Source organism: Sus scrofa, chromosome 9, assembly GCF_054392235.1.
Source record: "Sus scrofa isolate SSC_HxYL_T2T_F1_AM1 chromosome 9, Sscrofa_HxYL_maternal_Yorkshire_Landrace_v2.0, whole genome shotgun sequence".
Classification (NCBI taxonomy): Eukaryota; Metazoa; Chordata; class Mammalia; order Artiodactyla; family Suidae; genus Sus; species Sus scrofa.
The window spans coordinates 35,604,055-35,626,732 of record NC_139391.1 but is presented as its reverse complement, the minus strand read 5'-3'; the positions used below and the strand labels follow the sequence as shown (position 1 = coordinate 35,626,732).

Below are 22,678 nucleotides of genomic sequence, written 5' to 3'. Positions count from 1 at the left end.
ATGGCTCAAGTGGCTACTATTTTAAGATGTTCCAAACATGAAATCATTTGCATTTGAGTTAAAACACATACTTATTTTACAGTTGTGAAATATCATCATGGAAATTGAAAAAAATTATCCATTTTAATTTCAACTAAGGTAACATAGCATGTTTTCCTCATGAGTAACCCTGTGATTTTGATGCTCATTTAATCAAAGAAACTTCCCCAGAGTTCAAGATAAAAATACTGAGACTATACCTCCATCATTTTCTGATTTTAGCCATATTAAGGACCAAAATATTTTGCTAAATCACATAAGTGATACAAAGCCATTTCAAATTGAAAATTTGAGTTTTATTTATGTAGATGTGGAATTGCAACTTACCTCTGTCTGTGTCATACAGGAAGACAAAACAGTTCCACTCATAGTGATCCAGTAGACTCAAGAGTGCTCCTCGTAAGGAAGGCCTTAGTTGCAGCACAAACTGGCTCTCCCCCTCGGTAGGGAAACTTGGTGTGATGAGGGAGATGTGTAAGGCGCTGCAGAATGAGGTCAAAGTATGTACTGACCTCTTATCATAGAGTCCAAAAATGGCAAATACTCCTCTAGAATACTGGGAGCAGACTGAAACAAAAGAAGAAAAACACAAACTATTAGCTCACTCTAAAATTTTTGACTCACATCTACAGTCTATGACACCAAAGAGAATTCTGAGTAATTGATAAGTCAGGAATATAAGTTAAAGAAAGAGTAAAAGCGAAGTGTACAATTAGTTGCATAATCAATTAGTGAGTTATTGAGCTCATATTCAAGCGCTGCAATGAATAACAAGGGATTTTCTCAAAAATCCAACTTGAAATAAAGGGAAATTTGACCAAAATGAAGTAACATATGGCATTCCATGAGAATGTTACAAATCCCATGCTAGGAACTTTCGAGTGTGGCAAATCCAAATTTTTCTTTGTATTTTTTCTTACATGAGAAAATGTAATAATAAACTCTCAAAATTTCTGATTAATTGGAGAGGCGTTTCAATTACCATGTGTCATCCTTCTTTTTTTAAATTAAATTTTAATTTTTTATCATTTATTGACATATATATTTTTCCTACTGTACAGCATGGTGACCCAGTTATACATAAATGTATACATTCTTTTTCCTCACATTACGTGTTTCATCATAAGTGACTAGATAGAGTTCCCAGTGCTACCTTCTTAAGTTACATGAATTTATCTTTTCTGTTTTGAATTGGACTGCATTTGTTTCTTATCCTAAATTGTTACTTTTGTGTGTGTGTGTGTGTGTGTGTGTGATGGCAGTTTTGTTTTTTATGACAACCTTAGAGTTCTCCTGAATCATGTTTGAAAAGACATGTTCTACTATCTGGAAAGTCACCATTGGGGTGTTCTAGAAGTTCAGTGGAATTGTGGCCAGCTGTGTAGCTTTTAAGTTGTCATAAAGCTAAGACAAAGCAATTCCCAAGCCCAAGAGAATCAAGTCTTCCTGAAGTAAAAGAACCTGAGGTGCCCAACCTCACTTTGTCTTTCTCTTCCACACTCCCAGTTGTTGCAAGGACAAGAAGGCAAATTCAAAAAGAGAAAAAAAATTCTTCTCAAGATTCTTGCCTAGTCATATTTTGATCACTCTTTTCACATAACTGATTCAAACTTGGGTGACTTTTCTAATTACACTTTCAAGGATACAAACCTGCATTAAGGGATACAATGCTGCATGTACACTGGGGTGCACATATCTTTTTGAATTAGTGTTTGCATCTTCCTCAGATATATACCCAGTTAGAGTACAGAAAAAATATTTAATTGTTTTTCTTGTAAAAATCTTATACTTATTTCTTTTTTGAAATTCACTGTATCTATAGAAACAGAAATATGATCAGAGCCTGCAGGTGGAAAATATGTCACAATGAAGAAATCAATAAGAACTAGAAACATTAGGAAAAAGCTGAAATTGCAATGTGTGGCATGTGATCACACTGAGTCTGGGAAATGGGAAGAAAGCAGAACAGAAAAGAAAAAAATACTAAAACTCTCTAAGTTATCTTTTATACTAGCCAATTTGAAGATAATGTGTAGGATACATTTGTCTAGGAGTTGCCATTTTCTGAGCTAAGATAACAGAAGTTATGAGTTGTTATAGTACATCTGTAGTGAGGATCACCAACCTGACCTGATGGATCAAGAGAATATGCGATTTATTTGTCCCTAATTTTTTTTTCCAACTGAACATGAAATGCTTTATGGTTGAGTGCACATTCCTCGGTAATCTGCCACCAAACCACTACCATGCCACTTCAGATATTTATGGTTACAACGCAGCCTTTTAGATATTTGAATGTGGATTACTAAACTATCTATTTTTCAACATAAACATAACTGTTTGTTTGAATAAACCGTATAAAGGTTTGTAAAAAGCATTAATTAGTGTTTCCTCCATTTGTAGCAGAAAGAATGCACCGCCAAAAGGATAGCTTTAACACTACCACTCATTGTTTCATTCAACAAATGCTTACATTCTGCTTAGTCATTGTGTTAAACACTTCTAAAAAAGTACAGTGAATAGGGTATTGCAACTGAGAAGAAGTTCACACTCTGGAAGAGAAACAGAGATACAAATTGATAATTCAGCATGGTTAATGCAATAAGGAATTGGTAGAGGGAATGAGGAAGCACAGAGGAGTCCGGAGGACACAGAGAAGGCTGCCTGGAGGAAACATCTGTCTGTGGAAGTAAGGTTTGAAGAATAGTTGAGTAAAGACATAGAAACCAATAAGCAGGTTATTGTAGCAGGCCAAGAAAAAGATAAACAGGGAATAAAGCTAGAGTCATTGTTGCAGGCAAAAGGATAGAGGTCATATTTGGGAAATATTTAGGACTTAGGCAGAATCTAATAAATTATTGGATGAAGAGGATGAGGAAGAAGGAAGTCAAGGAAGACAGACTGAAGGATGACTTTTGGTTCTACCTTAGGTGAATAAGGAAATAGTAGTGATATCACCTTTGAATCACCTTTGATGGATTGCATAGCTTGGATTTTGCTTGGATTCTGTGGAAGGAGAGCAGTTTTACATCAAAGACAATAGATTCCATTTTGGAGATTTTTGAATTCAAGGTGTCAGTTGCCTAGCAAGTAGTTGCATATAAAAATATGAGTTTGAGCAAAACGAAAGGGTTAAATATATAGATATGGAAGTAAGTGTCAAAGTCAATGTGAGTTGCTTCAGGAAGAATGTGAAGTGAAACTTTTGTCTGAGGATAGAAGTGAGAAACAACTCATTTTCAGGTTATAGCAGACATTATCAGAACTGACAGATGAAAGAAGTACAATGTTTCAAGGAGTAAAAGATCAAAAGTACAAAATGATATAGATAAAAATTTTGCAAATTTTCATTTGAGGATTTATTTATTATTTATTTATTTTGGCTTTTTTAGGGCCACAGGTGTGGCATATGGAGGTTCCCAGGCTAGGGGTCAAATCAGGGCTGTAGCCACCAATCTACACCACAGCCACAGCAACACCAGATCTGAGCTGCGTCTGTGACCTACACCACAGCACACGGCAATACCAGATCTTTAACCCACTGAGCAAGGCCAGGAATCAAATCTGGGTCCTCACGGATGCTAGTCAGATTCACTTCCGCTGAGCCACGACGGGAACTCCTGAGGATTTATTTTTAAAGGTCTATGAGTTGTCTGTGAGACTTTGTAATGTTGCCATTAACAACTTAATGGTTATTCAGAAGTACTGTAAGCATATGCTGGATCATCTAGAGGACCTCTGAAAAAAAGAAGTATCTTACTGATATCTCGGTAAGCACTTCTCTTTCTGATTAAAATCACATTTAACCTACCTCAGGGACAAATGTTACATTAAAATATTAGGAGAACAAATTTACAATGATTGCTTGAATATATAAAGTGGTGAGAAGATGGAGTCATCATATGGCATCTTGTTATTACGTATTTAAAATACAATAAAACTACAACCAGAGCGTTCAAAACTCCATGCACTTTGAAAATATGTTCTATAGAGATACTGTACCATAAAACCCCAATTAGACAGGGACTGAGGTATGAAGGTGATGGACAGCAGCAGAAATCACAACTATCTCACCGTTGCCTATAATGGGAGATGGTCAGGTGCCAGGGAAGTGGAGGACACAATCTGCCCTCTTTGGGCTTTGTGGGCAGGCAGTGCGGGCTGGCCCATGCCCCCTGATTGTAGTGGGTTGGACGCATAACTGGGAACCTCAACTTTCTAGGAGCCTCCTGAATTGGGGTTCACAAAGGAGAAGAGAGAGAATGCTGTTTGGGTCATGGAGTAGATGAGATTCTTGTTGCTGTAGGAGAGGCATCGTTTCTTATTCAGTAACTCCTGATCGAGTCAGGAAATTTTTAGTAGATAATTAGCAATGTGATGGTGACTTTCTATTAATACAGTTTCAGGTTCATTATTCCAGAAACACTGGATTAGATACCAATAAAATGTTGTCTCCATTAATGATGTAATGCTGAATTCATATTCATCTTCAAAGGAATATGACTTTACAGAGTGTGTGTGTATGTATATATGTGTGTGTGTGTGTGTGTGTGTGTGTGTGTGTGTGTGTGTGTGTGTGTGTGTATCCTTTTTGGGGGGGAGGATTTAGGGATGGATAGGAGATATTTGAATATGATTATAGGCTGAGGAAATAGAGCCAGCAGAGAGGGAGACTGAATACAAAAGAGAAAGAGTGCAATAATAAGGAAGTCCCCAGAAAAACAGGATGGCTGCAGTCAGAGGTGGATATAAGGTTGGCCTTGAATGAGATGAGGAAATATGTAAAGGGTACCTAATTCCATAAATTTCACAGATAGAAAGATTGGATAAGATGTATCTGGGCTGATCGTTTTCTAGTTGCATTAATATAAAAATCAAGGTTGTGTCAGTGAGATGTGATAAGGGTGTTTGAAAGTGGCACACATTACAAATGGCTGCAGAGGGTAGGAGAGGGAACTAACAAAGAACACATAAAAACATATAAATTCCATGATGATAAAGAACCAGGACCATTTTATCTACAACGGTATCCAGCACAACACATGTAACACAGTACTTGGCACATGGTAGCTGTCCTATAAAACTTTATTGAATGAGTGACGAAATGATATTATTATTAAATAAATACTGACAAAAAAGCAAAATCTGAAAATATGAGTTGAAAGTGGCAGCAATTTAGAAATTCGTGATTTTCTTCAGGCACAGCGCAAGAATGATAACCAAAAGAATAATAAAGAGAAGCTAGTGTCTAGGAGTTATTACTCTCCTTCTTGAAACATTTTCTCTCAGCCGACCTAACAGCACACTTTCCTAGGTTTTTTATTACATCCTTCTCTCGGCTTACCTAACAGCACACTTTCTTAGATTTCCTCTTATCTGAATGCTTGTTCTCAGTTTTCTTGCTTGTATCTCCTTTCCTTTCTTTTCCTTTCTTTTCTTTCCTTGCCTTTCCCACACCCCCAGCTTTACTGAGATATAATGGACACAAAAACCTGTCTTCAAATAATGGCAGAGCACTTTTTCTATATTTTTTCTTTAGGTAATCACATTTATTTCTATGATTTCAAATATCATCCTTGTGCCAATATTTCCCTGGTCAATATCATTTGTTTTGTGCTTTCTGATGAACTTAAAGACTCAAATATTAATGTATGACATCTCCCTTCAATTGTCTATTTGGCACTTAAAATCCAGCTGGGCCAAAACAGAATAATTTAATTTTTCCCCCAGAATCTGTTATCTGTTTTCCCCAATACAAGTTAAAAGCATGGCCATTTACCAGAATATCCTTGATTTTTATACTTTTTCTCTCCATATTGATCAAATCTTGATGGTTTTACCTATAAAATGTCTAAAATATATATGTTACAAGATTACCTTTGGAAATAAGAAAAATCTCAAATAAACAACCTAAATTTACACCTAAAGAAACTAGAGAAATAAGAACAAATGAAACCCAAACTTAGTAGAAGGAAAGAAATTATAAATGTCAGAGCAAACATAAATGAAATAGAGACTAAAGAAGTAATAGTTTGAGCTTGTTCTTTGAAAAGATAAACAAAATTGATAAACCTTTAGCCAGACTCATCTAGAAAAAAAAGGGATAAAGCCCAAATCAATAAAATCAGAAATTAAAAGGAAGTTAAAGATACCATAGAAATACAAATGATTACTAGACTACTATGAGCAACTATACACTCATAAAGTGGACAACCTAGAAGAAATGGACAAATTCTTGGAAAGTTACTATCTCCCAAGACTGGAAAGAAATCAACCAGGAAGAAATCAAAAATACCAACAGAACAAATAGTGATACCAAAATTTAGTTAGTAATTTAAAAATTCCCAACAAGCAAAAGTCCAGGAACAGATGGCTTCATAGGTGAATTTCACCAAACATTTAGAGAAGAGTTAACACCCATCCTTCTGAAACTATTCCAAAAAACTGCAGAGGAAGGAACACTTTCAAACTCATTCAATGAGACTACTCTGATAGCAAAACTAGAAAAATATCACAAAATAAGAAAATTACAGGCCAATAACACTGATAAACATAGATGCAAAAATCCTCAACAAAATTTTAGGAAACTGACTCCAACAATATAGTAAAAGGATTATACACCATGATCAAGTGGGATTTATGTCAGAGATGCAAGAATTTTTCAGTATCCACAAGTCAATCAGTGTGATATACCACATTAACAAACTGAAGAATTAAAACCATATGATCATATCAGTAGATGCAGAAAAAGCTTTTGATAAAATTCAACACCCATTCATGATAAAAACTCTCCAGAAAGTGGTCATAGAGGCAACACAGCTCAACATCATAAAAATCATACCCACGTAAATAAAGAAGATAGACTAGGAGAGGGTACAATGACTGGCTGGAAGCCAAAAAAAATTCACTTTCTGGTTGCTGATGTGACTTGGGTATTTAAAAGTTTTCATTTCTCTAGTGAGTCTAGACAACTTACTTTTGAACTTTATGTATATCCTCCTCTCCCTTTTAACTGTGCATGAGTTCATTATTAGTTTTTAATTAAAGCTTAGTTTCTGAAAACTTCCAGCTATTGTGACATAAAATTTAATGGTTCTATATATGGAAACCAATTATAGTCAAAATTACATATTAATTTTTTAACAATTTAAAATTCAGGTAAAAGGACACTCCTTCAAAACTGACAAAAACATACTTTTATATTTTTATCAGAGCAATGTTATAATTTTATTTTTATACATTTAATTTTTACTAGCTAGAAGATGATGAGGCTTTGAGTTCACCCAGCACCATAGAGTTTGGAAATGCATGTGAAATTCTCTTAATTTCTGGTCTCTCTCCCCAACCTCCCACTGCACAGCTCCTGTCCCAGACTTTCCTGATTATTGTTTTCCACGCTGAATTTATCTAATTTTTTGAATCCTCCCATTTATCTTCCTTCTAAAATAAAGATTATCACCAATCTGTATCTTTAAAATAATTTCCCTTAAAATACTAACAGTTTATACGAAATCTTTACAAAGTCAGAAAGTATTCATTAAGCATCTTCCTCTTTCTCTGATTATTTGCTGTTAAAATAATAAGCTCCTCATGTTTAGATTTGAAAAGGCTCAATCAGATGGTGGATGGAGCATGCTGGGCCCAGAATTCATTAATTTATGCCTTTAAGGCCTTATTATAGGTTATTAATATGTAAAAGCTAATTTTCTTAGACATCTAAATGGTGGTTAGCTACAATGCATAAAGTTACTGAAGCTCATCACCATAAATGACAAGTTGAAAGGCAAATTACACAAAAATATTTCACTTTAATTATATCACAATTAAGTCCTTTCACTTTCTCAGATGTCTTCTCTGAAGATGCTCTGGACAATGCCATCAAAGATCGCAATGAGATATAATCAGGGCTGCATTTCCATGGCCCTCGACATGCTCCTTTCAGTTTTATGACATCTCAGCTCGAAAGCACATTCAAATTCTAAATTAAACTAATCGAGAGCTTAGTAAAAATATATAAGGTTGTTTGCACATTTCTTTTCAGAGACAGGCCATCATAATGGAAACATATGGCTCATTTTTCTTTCAAGGCCTATGACTAAGCTGAAGACTATTTCCAATACTCAGCATGAGAAGCCAAGGTTCCATTCACAGTAAGATGGCGTCCTTGGCAATAATTTGTGTGCAGCGAAGATCATATCATTCACTCATACCACTAATATGTAGCTGCAGGACTCTAACAAATGAGGCTTTAGAAGGAAGGAAAGTGAACGAGGAAGGCAGTTCCTATCATGGCTCTGCAGTAACGAATGTGACTAGTATCCATGAGGACGAGGGTTTGATCCCTGGCCTCACTCAGTGGGTTAAGGATCCAGTGTTGCCAGGAACTGTGACATAGGTCACAGACGTGGCTTGGATCTGATGTTGCTGTGGCTGTGGTGTAGACCAGCAGCTGCAGCTGTGATTCAACCCCTTGCCTGGGAACTTCCGTATGCCACCAGTGCAGCCCTAAAAAGACAAAAAAAGAAAGGCGAGGAAGAAGTTCAAAAAGACATTGAAATCATAACAAGTATGTTTGGTTCTTTACTTGTCAGCTTCCAATCATGAAGAAAAGTATAGAGGGAAGGACAACCAGTGACTTAATGTTTAGCATTTAAAGAGTTTTGGAATATATTTTTACCTTTAAGTGGCTACTTAATGGAAAAATTTGATTATCTATATTTTATACTACATAACTCAGTTGCATAATTTTAGTAGATTCTTTTTATGCTGGAGAAACACTTTTTCAAGGGTCTAAATAAATGTTGAATGCTTTTCTTCATCAGAGGAGACACAGCTGTCTTCCTAAAAAGCATTTAAACACATCATGGAAGTAGATAACATCAATTAAAAATGGAATGGAATAATATTTGGCAGATATTTGAATGAGCTTTTAAAACAACTGTTCTCATGAATATTACACTTCTGAATAACTGAAGTGTCATCACTTATTTTGGATGCAGAATTTGTGATATTTATTTAATGTCTGTCTGTATTACTTAGACATAATTCTGTGATAGCAAGGATTCTGGCTGCTTTAGTTATAATCTCTTTTCCTCCAGCATCCAGCATAATAGCTGGCACATAGCTGGTGGTCAGTAAATATTTGTTGAATGAATAACCAAATCACTGGAGAAAGAAGAGATCATATGTGAAAGGTATTTGAAATTCATTAGGATATTTGGCCTAATATTTTGAATGAAACAAGCAGCTGTTTAATGCAAATATAACATGTATAATTTGTGTTTTCACAAAATATAATCATGCCTCATTATATTTAAGATTTTACCAAATTTAACTTTACCAAAATTAATTTTTACACAACTTCTTCGGAATTCACAACTTACATACTTTTAATAGGTTTGCTTACTCTGTGCTTTAGACTAAAGACACATACACAAATATTCTAATGCCATGTCCTGAGCATGAGGGAGCCATTGAGACAACTAGCTGAGGAAGGGAAGGTTATGTGTCAGGCTCTGTAATAGTCAGGCTCTGTAAAAGTCATTTTATATTCATTATCTCATTCAAACTTCCTCACAACCCTGCAAGGTAGGCATTACTCTTCTCATTTTTCTTTTTCTTTGTTAAAAATGAAATTTGGTAAAGGTATGTAACTTGTATAAGTGTATACATGAAAATGGGAAAAGAGAAATTTTTTTTTTTTTTTTTGGTCTTTTTGCCTTTTCTAGAGCCACTCCCACGGCACATGGAGGCTCCCAGGCTAGGGGTCCAGTCGGAGCTGTAGCCACCAGCCTACACCAGAGCCACAGCAACATGAGATCCGAGCCGCATCTGCAACCCACACCTACAGTTCACAGCAACACCAGATCCTCAACCCACTGAGCAAGGTCAGGGACTGAACCCGCAACCTCATGGTTCCTAGTCAGATTCGTTAACCACTGCGTCACGACGGGAACTCCGAAAAGAGCAATTTTTAACCCAAGTCTTGATTCCAAAGTTCATGCTTAGTCTACTCTATTGCTTCAAAAGAAAATCACTGGTTAAGCATGTCTCCCATTCTGCTCTTCCAAAGGGATTTTGGCTATTATATCTTTATGCTACTGGAAGAGGCATGATAAGTGTATTTATACTTCATGGAAACAGAGGTAGGTCTTAAGGGACTATGGAAAATTGATTTCTTGTTAAAAAGCCACTTCTTAAAGCAAATCAAATTTTAACTGTCAATTTAAAAAAGATAGGCGTTCTTGCTCTGGCTCAATGGAATCAGGATTGGCAGCATCTCTGTAGCACCAGGATGCAGGTTTGATCCCTGGCCCTACACAGTAGGTTAAATGATCCGCTGTTGCCTCAGCTGAGGCATCGGTTGTAACTGCGGCTCAGATCTAATGAATCTGATCCCTGGTCTGGGAACTCCATAAGCTGCGGGGCAGTCAAAAATGGAAAAAAATAAAAAAGACAAACACATGCTTAACTCAGATAAATATGACTGCAGTATCCATTATTTTTTATTTTTTGTAGTTGTGCATTTCTAAAACATACTGCACAAAATCCTGGAAGAAAATTACAAGGAACCATGTCTAGATGGATATACTAAACATTTGTATTGTTTAGTTAGTTCCTCAAAAAAAATACACTAAAATATTTTTCCAGTAGAATCAATAGTCAGATATTAGTAAAGATCATAAAATGGCTGCTTTAATTGTGTGTTGTGATACATTATTTTGTCTTTGCTCAAATTTCAATAACAACTGTCAAACATCTGGGCTGTACACTAAGAAGGAAAACACAAAATAGAAATATGAGCCACTCCATTTACTTTGTCAGCCAACGATATGTTTTTAGTCTTTTTGAATTCTCAGAACCACTTTCAGAGTTTTTACTGTTAAATAAATTCTTATTTATAAAGTCCTTAAACTGCTTCCCTTTAAACTATTAGGACAAAAAAATAAATAAATAAATAAAATAAACTATTAGCATTTTGTAGAACAGAATGATGTCTAAAAATATGCCATTTCCTTCCCTATATTAAACTACAATTTATTATTAAAAGAATACTATTTGTAATTTTCCCTGACTGCATCTCTCCGTGTGTCTGAGTGTGTGTGTGTGTAATGAAAACAGAAGATAATTTGGGGTTTTGAGAAATTAGCATACATGCCTTGGTATAATAATCATTATAATCACAATCCTTTTAAAAGCATTAAATCTGGAAGTATATATTTCTTTACTTTATAATACAATAACATTTTTTCTAATAACTTTTCTTTAAGTAGTTAATATCCCTTATGACCAAAAAAATCAGACTTAAAAAAAATTGAAATTCATGTACATCTATTTCTTGGCCAATAAAATGAAGAGAAGTTTATTCATTTTATCCAAAGGAAAAGGAATTATGCAATATAAAGTTTCATTATGCATATAAAGTAAATTGTGTCAAGTGTTGAAGAGACTGACACATGTACATGTATATATATAGCACATGTATACTACACAGGGAGAGTCTAAAATTTTTCTAAACAACTTGATCATTTGTCATTCTATGACAAAAAGAATAAATTTCACAAATTATATGACAACATTAAGGTCTACGGTTTTCTGAATGATCATGAACTTTTCAAATATAATTAGTTTTCTAATATAACCAACCATTTATTTTAGAGAAGTGTACAATAACAGATATTTTTTCAGTATGGCTCTCCAGCCACCTGCTTATTCATTTGACCACAACATCCTCTAAATGAAGACTGCAAAATTCAACCCTTAAAGGTGCTAAACAGAAATGTGGATGAGTGAAATAGGCCAAGGGAAGGGTGGTGACATCGGCAATGAACTTGAGAGGACTTGCCCATCTAAAGGGGAGAGCCACTCTCATCTCCATGTAACTGGCGCCGAGAGTGATTAATGGTGCAATATGGTTGAGAATTCTGAACTTTTAACAAAATATTTAAATATGAATATTTGTGAGTAATTTGCTCATTTTAAAATGTTGGCCATCAACTGAAGTATTACTTACTTTAGAGCAGATTTGGACAAATTTTAGTTATGGGCAAAATATTCCCTAGAATTGAGTTTTTCTGGAACTTTTGCTCTCTTCTGTTCATTTAGGTTTGACAATACATCACCAAACTAAATTTTATGACCTTCACAGTGTTGACTTTAACTTGGCACTCTTAAATTGGAGCTGTTAACTATTTGCATTAAATAGTATGTATAAGTATTTAAGTGGGTATGTTTCTAGTACCAAAGGAAAAATATCTTTGTGAGATTATGGAATTTGTGACTGGAAGAGAATTTAGAGAATACCCTGATGAATTATTTCCTTCCTTGGAGGAGGAACATGAATTCACATCATAGAAAGTCACTTTCCGTTGCCTTTAGACCACTGACAAAATAAAGCAGGCATCCTTAGCTTAGACAAACAGTGCAAGTCAAAATTCATTCAAATGTGAAAAACAATTCAATAGCAAGATAAATGAATACATATTTAAAATTTAGAGTGTATTATTTGTTACTGGTAGGGCAAGGAGATCTGTGAGCATGGAAAGTGTACATGATGTTGTGTCATGGTGTTAAACTACATTTCATTAAATCACTGAGCTCAGAAAGTCTGCCGAATACTTCTGTACATTTTCATTATGGGTCTGAGGACATTTTAATTACTCAAAATTTTAAGCAGAGCTTCATTGTGTATAAACTGTTCTCCTTTTTCTTCTGCTGATTAAGACAAATGACTTGCTTATTTCTTCTACTCACAGGCTAACAGACAGATAAGCCATAGTCCACTATGTTGAGTCTTTATGCAAATTTTTTCTCTTTGCAACTTTCTTTTTCTTTTTCTTTTTTTTCCTGACAGTGCTTACAGACATCATGGGATAAAACCGCTAAGGATTTAATGTAAAAATGAACTATTTTGAATAACATATTGTGGTTGAGGTAGCTATATATTAATTCATCTTATAATAGCTGATTTGCACATTATATTTCGGGTACTCTATTAAGAGGGTGAGAAAGTAAAAATAAATAAAATGCAGTTCATAATTCTGAGACTATGCATAATTAGAACATTGAAGTTTCCCTTGTGGCTCAGCGGGTTAAGAACCTGACATAATATCCATGAGGATGTGGGTTAGATCCTTGGCCTTGCTCAGTGGGTTAAGGATCTGGCATTGCCACAAGCTGTGTGGCACAGGATCTGGTGTTGTTGTGGCTATGGCATAGGCCATCAGCTGCAGCTCAAATTGTACTTCTAGTCGGGGAACTTCCACATGCCACAGGGGAAGCCGTAAAAAGACAAAAAAATTAGAAACTTTATGTGGTAGTATTTAATTCCATCAGTGCTGGAATATTCATTCAACAATATTAAGCATCTACTTTGAGTCTGGCCATGTTCTAGGTGCTGGGGATGCCCCAATAAATAACTCACATGTGATCCCTGCTCTTCCACTGAACAAATGATGACAAGTGGAATATGTGGTTATGAAAGGGAAGAGGAATAATCTGAGTGTTAACTAGGAGTATGTCAGTCACAAAATGAGGAAAAACTTTCTCAGCTAGAACAATTGAAAACTACAAAGAGCAACATGGATGGAACTAGAGACTCTCATACTGAGTGAATTAAGTCAGAAAGAGAAAGACAAATACCATATGATATCACTTATTTCTGGAATCTAACATATGGCACAAATGAAACTTTCCACAGAAAAGAAAATCATGGACTTGGAAAATAGACTTGTAGTTGCCAAGGGGGAGAGAGAGGGAGTAGGGTGGATTGGGAGCTTGGGGTTAATAGATGCAAACTATTGCCTTTGAAATGATAAGCAATGAGATCCTGCTGTGTAGCACTGGGAACTATGTCTAGTCACTTATAATGGAGCATGCTAATGTGAAAAAAAATTGTATACATGTATGTGTAACTGGGTTACCATGCTGTACAGTAGAAAATAAAATTGTATTGGGGAAATAACAATTAAAAAAAACAAAAACAAAAGAAAGACTACTTTGGTGCCTGGAGAAGGAGGGGAAATGGTTAAGTGATAGGCTGAAGAGGAAGTACTAAGCCAGATTTTAGAGAACACTGTAAGAACGGTAAAGATGAACTTTATCCTAAGGGTATTAGGAAGCCACTCTTCTGTTTGAAAGTGGAAGAGTGAAGTATTCAGATTTGTGTTTCTAGAATACTAGCTGCTGTGTGGAAAATTAAACAAGGCTAACTATGGACCCTAGGAAACTTGATAGCTGTTATTCTAGAGGTCCAGACAAAAGTTGGTGATAGCTTAGAATTCAGGGGCTGTGAAGATGGAGGGAAATACATGGACTCAGGCATACTTAGCAAGCAGAATTAATAGGCTTTGGCAATTAATGACACGTGAGTATTAGGTACATTCATTTCTCTGTTTCTGGCTGGAACAACTGGCTGAATGCTGGTTGGGGTGTTCATCATTCACTAAGGTGGAGTAAGCTCAGGAAGGTTTAGTGAGTTTTGTACATACTGAGTTTGAGATGCTTGAAAGAAGTTCAAAGAGAAAAGTCAACTAGGCATTTGGGTATAAGTATGTACATCTGGAGATAGAAAATTTGCACATATCAAAAATAAACGCCCCCTCAATTTAGAGGAGCTGCAACAAATATTTAGGAAAAAATTACAGAGTGAAGCTAGCCATAGCAGGAAATGTATGAGAATGAAGAGAAAGTCTGTACAATGTGATATCAAGGAATCCGACAGAAAAAAGTGATTTAAAAAGGAGAAGGGGCTCATGAGTATCAAATGCTGCTGGGATTGGGGTGGAGGCATCAAGCGGCTAAGAACAGAAGTCCTTGGAAACAAAAGAGAAACCAAGGATGAGAACAAAAAATTCTTAAAAAATACAAAGAATATTCCATGTTATGTGGGGGTCTATTAATATCTATTTGCAAATCAATGTCAATTTCATATATGCATCATATACATGGCCTTATCACTTCTATTCTTCTGTATACATATTAATATAGACTCATATAAAATGCTATTTCATACAATATTGTGATATTGAAGATATCATTGGTTATAATTATTTTCTTAGAGTTTGGTAACTTTATGACAATGAGGTAGGCATATATGAAACTATATTAATTATTTCAAACTAACAATGATGCCTTAAAGATGTATGATGTATCTGACAGAGATCGTTTGCCCAAACACTGAATTTACTCCTAGACATTGATCTGGGCACAAGAAAGAAGATGGTGTGAAACATAAAATATAAAGAGGATGTTTATGTTACAATTTAGACATTTAGACATATCAAATGAAAAAAATGAATGAAGAAAGCAAGGTGTAAACTGTAAAGTAGGACACAATTAATGATAGGAGTGTAATGGACGTTAGTCATTCTTTTTGGCTGCCTGATATTGGAAATGTTTGCCTGTGTTTAGGAAATTCACCATTTCATGAGTCTTGGAGTCCCAAGATGCCAGATATTGTTTTCCTAGCTCCCCTGGAAACTAAGCTGTGGACTCCAGTGACAGCTACCAACTTATTTTCCTCAGCTCCAAATCTATGTTTTTGTGTGATATTGGCACTGGATCCTGCTTTGTGACACTAGTGCTAGACCTTGTGAACATTCTTTTTTGCCACCATGTGGAGCATGAGGCTTCATCAAGAGAGGGTATGAAGTGATAAGAGCAGGCTATCATTTCCTTCAGGGTTTGGTCCTCCACTATTATTTTTCCCTGCAGCAGTCCAGCAACTCCTTCTGAGGAGCTCCAGCAGCTCCTCCAGGCCACACTCTCCCCACCAGAGGCTTCCAAGCATCTTCGCCCACCAGAATGCTCTAGCAATGCACATTTGCTTCTACAAACCTGCACACTCTCCATACAATAGCAGCTTCAAATGCTTCTGGAGATCTGATTCTGACGGCTCACAACCTCCACTCAACAGATCTGCTCTGGCTATTTTTAGAAACCCAGACTGGCCTGCGACTTCTGGCAGGTTTCTTGACCACCTGCAGGTTGCAATTTCCTATGGTAGCTGGACTCTCTTTGCAGAAGTCTGAATTTCAAACCTGGCAAGGAACCTCTCCTAGTCTTTAATTCTTGTTATTCACTCCTCCTCAGCAGAGGGATCATAGCTATTCTTTTGCACTTGCTAATTCTGGACACTTTTAGCGTCCTCTTGCACATCTTTTAGTACTCAACTTCATTCTACCAATGATTCTTTATATTAATACACTTAATATACTATACAGTTCATAATCTGGATTTGGCCAACCCAAGGAGGTATTAATGATGTGTAGATATAGCAATCACAGGATGCTTTCTGTGTCAGCAGTCAGGTTTTAGCCCTAATGAGTTCCTGGTGCAAGAGGCTATGTGCTGTGAACAGGGCTGAAGCCAGGCAATGACACATGTGTCCTCACTAGACCATTTTGTAGTCAGTTTGGGCAATGTTCATGTCTTGATTCTGCATCTAGATAACCAGTCCTCCTGACAAGTCTGGGAAGTACTTGGTTAAATTTTAATGAATTAGTTTTCAACTTAAGTAAGCCAGAATTAGTTTCCATTGCTTGCTATTATTAAGAACACTGTCAGAAATAGCTAATATTTATTGAGTACTTAAATTGTTTGGGTACAGGCTTAATTATTTTATATGTATTATTGTAGTTAATCCTTGTTTAAATCCTATAGAGTATCAATTATCCACATTTTATAAATGAGGAAACTAAAGCTCAGAGAGAAAAGATTATCCAACTTCATAGAAATAAACAGTAGAGATGATAATCAAATTGACATTGACTTATAAATCTGGTGTTCTTAATTGCACCACAGACATCCTTTTTATTAAATTTTTGTGACAACATGTGCTCAAACACAGAGGTTTGTTTTTTTTCCCCCCAACAATATAGGAATTATATTTTATGGTCAAGCTAGAGAGAAAGATCTACCGCTTTATCATCAGGGTTTAATCCAGACTCAAGTTTTATTGAGCTTTTTGGGGCCAAACTGAATCAACATTTCCCTGAGATAATATTCTACCTGCTTCTCAAAATTCCAAAAAAACCTGATTGGGAAATATAAGGTAATTATTAGTTCTCTGTCTAGTGAATGGTCCAGATTAGGGAGCAGAAAGGAGTTGGAGTTAAGGTTAATTCACACTAAAGTCAAGGGAAATAAATTTAGTAAGGAGTAAGAATCATTTTCCTTCTTAGAACTCGACACACCCTTTCTAATTTGTCCTTTGGAACAACATCTTATTAACTTACCACAAAAATCTGACCAATTATTATTTTTCATTAGATATGTTGATATTGTTTATTCTATAAAAATGTAAAATTTATATTTTTATGTTAAAAGTGTAATGATGTAGTTCATCTTTCATCTTTAAGGATATTATTTCAAAAAAACAGCTTAGGGAACTAAATGCTCCTGGACCATTTTAGAAAAAGGCATGGTTTAAACAATTTAAAGAGCCCATTACACTCAGCTACATTTTAAAAATTGCATAATTTGATTAAATTGACATTTAAATGTCAAGTACTTTTCCAGCATTTCTTTTCTCATGATTGCTCACTGCTGAGACATTTGTGCGTAATTAGGAGGGTTTTCTCCTGCTCTTTCTTTCTTAAATAAATCTATCTCTTTAACTTTATTCATTGACAGATTTCAGTTTCGATTTTTCTTCTTCCTGGAATTGAAATGTGAGGTCATTAAAACTGAGCTTTATCTCCGTAATAGTTTTAATATTTAATTAAGTGTAAATTATTTTAAAAAAGAAATACTCTTTTTAAATAAGTTGATTTATGGAAGTGACATTTGAAAAGTATAATCATAATATTAATTTGGTGGCAATATGATTTCATTATAAAAATAACGAGCATGGAAATTTGGTTGTAAAGTTTAAGTTTTTAAAGATTTACCTAAATTGCTGCTTTTTTATGTGTGCAATTCAGTGGATATGTATTACATCTATGATCTCTTAGTTATATAGATATGTACTATATACAGATATAAGCTGAGATATAATTGCAAAGGAATAAAAATTAGTAATACCCTTTTAACCTCTGAAATTGGAGGTTTAAAAAAATAGTCAATATTGGTAAAGGCATGATGAAATGAGAGCTTGTATTTATTGCTCATAGAAAAAAAGAATTCATATAACCTATAGGGAACACAATATACACAGATCTTCCTCAACTTGCAATGGGGTTATGTCCTGAAAAACCAACCCTAAGTTGAAAATACTTAAATTGAAATTGCGCTGAATACACCTAACCTATGGACCTTAAACATTCTGAGAGCACTTAAATTTACCTACAAGTTGGGTAAAATCATCTAACACAAAGCTTATTTTATAATGAAGCATTGAATATCTTATGTAACTTATTGAATACTGTACTGCAAGTGAAAAGTGGAATGGTTGTTAAGTGTATTGATTGCTTATCTTCACGAGTGGCTGAAGGAAGCTGAGGCTCACTGGCATTCTCTAGCATGAGGAGAAAGTATTGTATCACATATTGCTAGTGTGGGAAAAATATCAAAGTTAAAAATTTGAAGTATGGTTTCTAGTCAATGCACATTGTTTTTGCACCATTGTAAAGTTGAAAAATACTAAATTGAACCATCCTTAATCAGGGATCCTTAAACAGGGATCATATGAATACCTATGAAGAGTCTTAAAAACTCTCATATCAAGTAGCTTCTGGGAAATGGTAATAAAAGACTAATACATAAAGACGCCTAATATCAATAGCATAGCAGTATAGGGAAATTGGAAATTACCTAATTTCTCAATATTGAAAAATTTCATAGTTGAATATACAATATGATTTCAAATTAGGAAAGGAGAAGACTGTGCCAAGATGTCGAGAAAGTCTTTGAGAGACAAGTATATGAAATTTTTATATATTCTTTTATAATTTCCAGCTTAAATCAGATTTACTGTAATTGACACTCATTACTCTTTTTTCTTTTTTGGCCACGCCCAAGGCATATGGAAGTTCCCAGACAAGGGATCAAATCCAAGCCTCAGCTGCGACCTACACCACAGCTGTGGCAACACCAGATCCTTAACCCACTGTGCCACAACAGGAGCTGCTCATCACTTTTCTAATTAGGAAAAAAAAAAAAAAACAAGCTTTATTTTGAATGTAGGAAGATGGCTCTTCTGCAAAGAGAAAACAGTCTTTGAGTTCAAGACCAATGCTCTCCCCAACATCGCTAATGCAGTGTATTTTGGGCCATTTAAGCCCTCCATGTCCAATATTGAAGATTGGAAGCATAACATTTAGCTTGCTGTGGGAATAGCTGAGGGCAGAATGTTTAAGGCAGAAGGGAGAAAAATATAAAGGTCAGGATTAATAATTGCATGAGTAACTTGTGCAATTTCTTGTTTAATTTTTTCTTTTCTGTTTGGTTGTAAACCCCACTAGGGCAGGAACTTCTGTGGAGATCTATCTATTGCATTTTGCACAGTGCTTTGCACCATTAATAAATATTTGTAGAATCAATGAAAAATCAAATCATAGAATATCCCTTAATGTGTCTGCTGGAGTCCAGGTTCATAGATTATTTTTGTAAATAACAAAGCATATGTTCCCAGATGTTATGTTGAGACTAGAAATTAAACTATGAAAAGTCCTTGAATCTATTGATTTCCCTGGCCAGTTTGTGAGAATGGAGGAGAGAGGTGAGAGGGTAATGGAAATTCAGGCAGAATGGAACAGGAAGGGGAGAGGGACATTCTTGGTTGTTAGGTGGTACTGAAAAATAAATCTAAACCACTAACAGAAGAACTGGAATTTTCTCCCTCTTTAAAATCTTTCTACCCTCAGTAGTGACTTGCCTCTAAAAATGGCTATTTTTGCAATGAACCTCAAAGGGTCTCTTAATTAAGAAAGGTGATTACCTAGGCAAAAAAAAAAAAAAAAAAAAAAAAAAAAAAAAAAAAAAAAAGCTCCTAAACATTGGGCCCAAATCACAGTGTAATCAGGTTCCAGTTTTAAAAAGGATCCAAACCAAACAGTACTGTCTTTGGAAATGTGATCGTCAAGTGAGACTGCCCCATTCTTGACTCTTGGGAACCAGCATCTCTTGCTATTTACAACTTTGGATAAAGCCTGGAGGCCATGGTGCACTGCATATCTCCAATCCAGTTAAGCTCCCGATATACTTTATACCTGATATCCCTAGAGAGTTTGGGACAATACTGTAAAGGAGCAGCCAATTCTTCTGCAGCCCGAATCTACGATGTTGTACAATCCTGCAGTATTTCTGTGATATGACAGGTTGGAGATTTATGTATCTAACCTTTCTGCACACTTCTCAGAAATGTGAATAGACACTTGATGGTACAGGAACCAAAATATGTGTTGATGTCTTGTGTTACTTTAAAAATACTGCCTTTGGAATGGATAAGCAATGAGATCCTGCTGTATAGCACTGGGAACTGTATCTAGTCACTTATGATGGAGCATGATAAAATGAGAGAAAAGAATGTACACATGTATGTGTGACTGGATCACCTTGCTGTACAGTAGAAAATTGACAGAACACTGTAAACGAGCTATAAAGGAAAAAATAAAAATCATTATAAAATTAAACAAATAAAACGTAAATGCCTAAGGGGTGGAACAGGTAAAGTGAGTTAAGCAATTTGGTTTTAAGTCCAGACTAGCCCATTTCTTACTCTGCTTTATCCTTAAGACAGCATAAGTGTGACTTTTTAGACATATTTCATTTAAACATTCTTTATTTTCACCAAGGTATATGACTTTTTACATTTTTTGAAAACCTCATAATTTTCTAGGCTTTATATTTTCTTTTCTCATATTAGATATAATCACGGATAAAAGAAATATCTCACTTTTCTTTTAAGCCTGCTTTCTGAAAAAAAAGTTTGAGAATGATGAAGGGTGACATTGGGCTCCTGGCAAACTGCAAAGTGCTTGGCTGTCTGAAAACATTTCCAGCTGCTCTGTTCTAACCCATGATTGCTATGCAGGCGTGTAGGCCCAGGAATGTTGAATCTTAAAATGTTCTGAGAAAAGCCATAAACTTGGAATTTTATGAGCAAATTCACAATTTAAAAATATTAGACCATAGTTAAAGATTTTAAATTATTGTTGGATGAAGATAATACTAGCCTGAAGGTCAAATTTGGCATGTTGACACAACCTTGTACCTTCGGTGTAGAAAATCAGAAGAGGTTCTTTTCACATATGGCAGGTGAATATATTTTGCAACATGTTAAAGAATAAAGTACAAAATACCCCCAAGGTCAAACCATATTGTCACAAATAGCAAGATTTCAACTTTTTATGGCTGGGCATATTATATATATACATATACTACACCTCTATGTACTAATCTGTTGATGGGCACTTAGGTATTTTCCATGTCTTAACCACTGTAAATAATGCTGTGATTAAAATAGGGGTGCATATAACTTTTTGAATTAGTGTTTTCATATTCTTTGGATAAATATTCAGCACTGTGATGGGTATTTGGTTGGTCTATTCCTAATTTTTTTGAAGAATATTCATACTGTTCTCCATAGTGGCTGTACTAATTTATGTTCCCACCAACAATGCATGAGGGTTCCCTTTTCTCCACATCCTCATGAACATTTGTTATTTCTTGTCATTTTTAATAATAACCATTCTAACTGGCATGAGGCATTATGTCACTGTGGTCTTGGTTTGCACTTCCCTACTAATCAGTGATGTTGAATATCTTTTCTTGTGCCAGTAGGCCATCTGTATGTCTTTTTTTGAAAAAGTCTATTCAGTTTTTCTGCTTGTCTTCTTAATTAGGTTGTTTGTTTTGTTCTTATTGCGTTTTTTGAGTTCTTTATATATTTTGGATGTTAACCCCTTATCAGATATATGATTTGCATAAACCTTCTTCCATTCAGTAGGTTGTATTTCCTTTTTGATAAGTCAGAGAAAAATAAATACCATATGATTTCATTCATGTATAAAATTTAAAAACCATACAAACACAAAATAAATGAACAAACCAAATAAAAACAAACACATAGATACTGAGAACAAAGTAATGGTTACCAGAGGCAAAGTGTGTGTGGGTGAGGTGGATAAGGAGGATCAATTCCATGGTGACTAAGGCAACTAAGTTTTTGGTGCAGTGTATACAGAAGTAGAGATATACTGTTGTGCATATGAAACTTACATTTTGTTACAAATCAGTGTTAGCTCAATAAAAAATAAAAAAACTAGGGGCCTCTCTGATTTACATATATATCAGGTAAAGGAGCACCTGAAACTTTAATATATTGCTGGTGGGAGTGTAAAATAGCACAACTACTTCAGAAAATTGTATGACTGTTCCTTGTGAAATTTAAAATGCGCCTACCCTGCAGTCCAGCAATTATCCCCCAAGACAAATGAAAGCAAATGTCTACCAAAAGACTTGTACAAAAAGCATATAGTAGCTTTATTCACAATCACCCAAACTGGAAACAGTCCAAATGCCCATCAACAGAATAGATAAATCATGATATAATTACTATTTAGCAATTTAAAAGAACGAGTTACAGATACATGCAACAACATGGATGAATCTCATAAACATCATGTTGAGCAAGAAAGAGTACATTTTTTATGACTTATTTAAATGAAGTTCAAGAACAAGTAAGTATGATCTATGT

General features: G+C 35.1%; 1 protein-coding gene across 29 annotated transcripts in view; it reads right to left on the bottom strand.

The window, feature by feature from the left end:
- Positions 1 to 22,678, bottom strand: part of GRIA4 (glutamate ionotropic receptor AMPA type subunit 4) — a 362,056-nt gene that overhangs the window by 245,098 nt on the left and 94,280 nt on the right. For all 29 annotated transcript variants that reach the window (XR_014815154.1, XR_014815156.1, XR_014815155.1 and 26 more), the window contains one exon: positions 367 to 606. Coding sequence is in view for 16 of the 29 variants with exons in the window: in XM_084975905.1 (XP_084832031.1) it covers positions 367 to 606 (240 nt within the window). In the remaining 13 variants the exon portion in view is untranslated. The remainder of the gene's footprint in view (positions 1 to 366; positions 607 to 22,678) is intronic.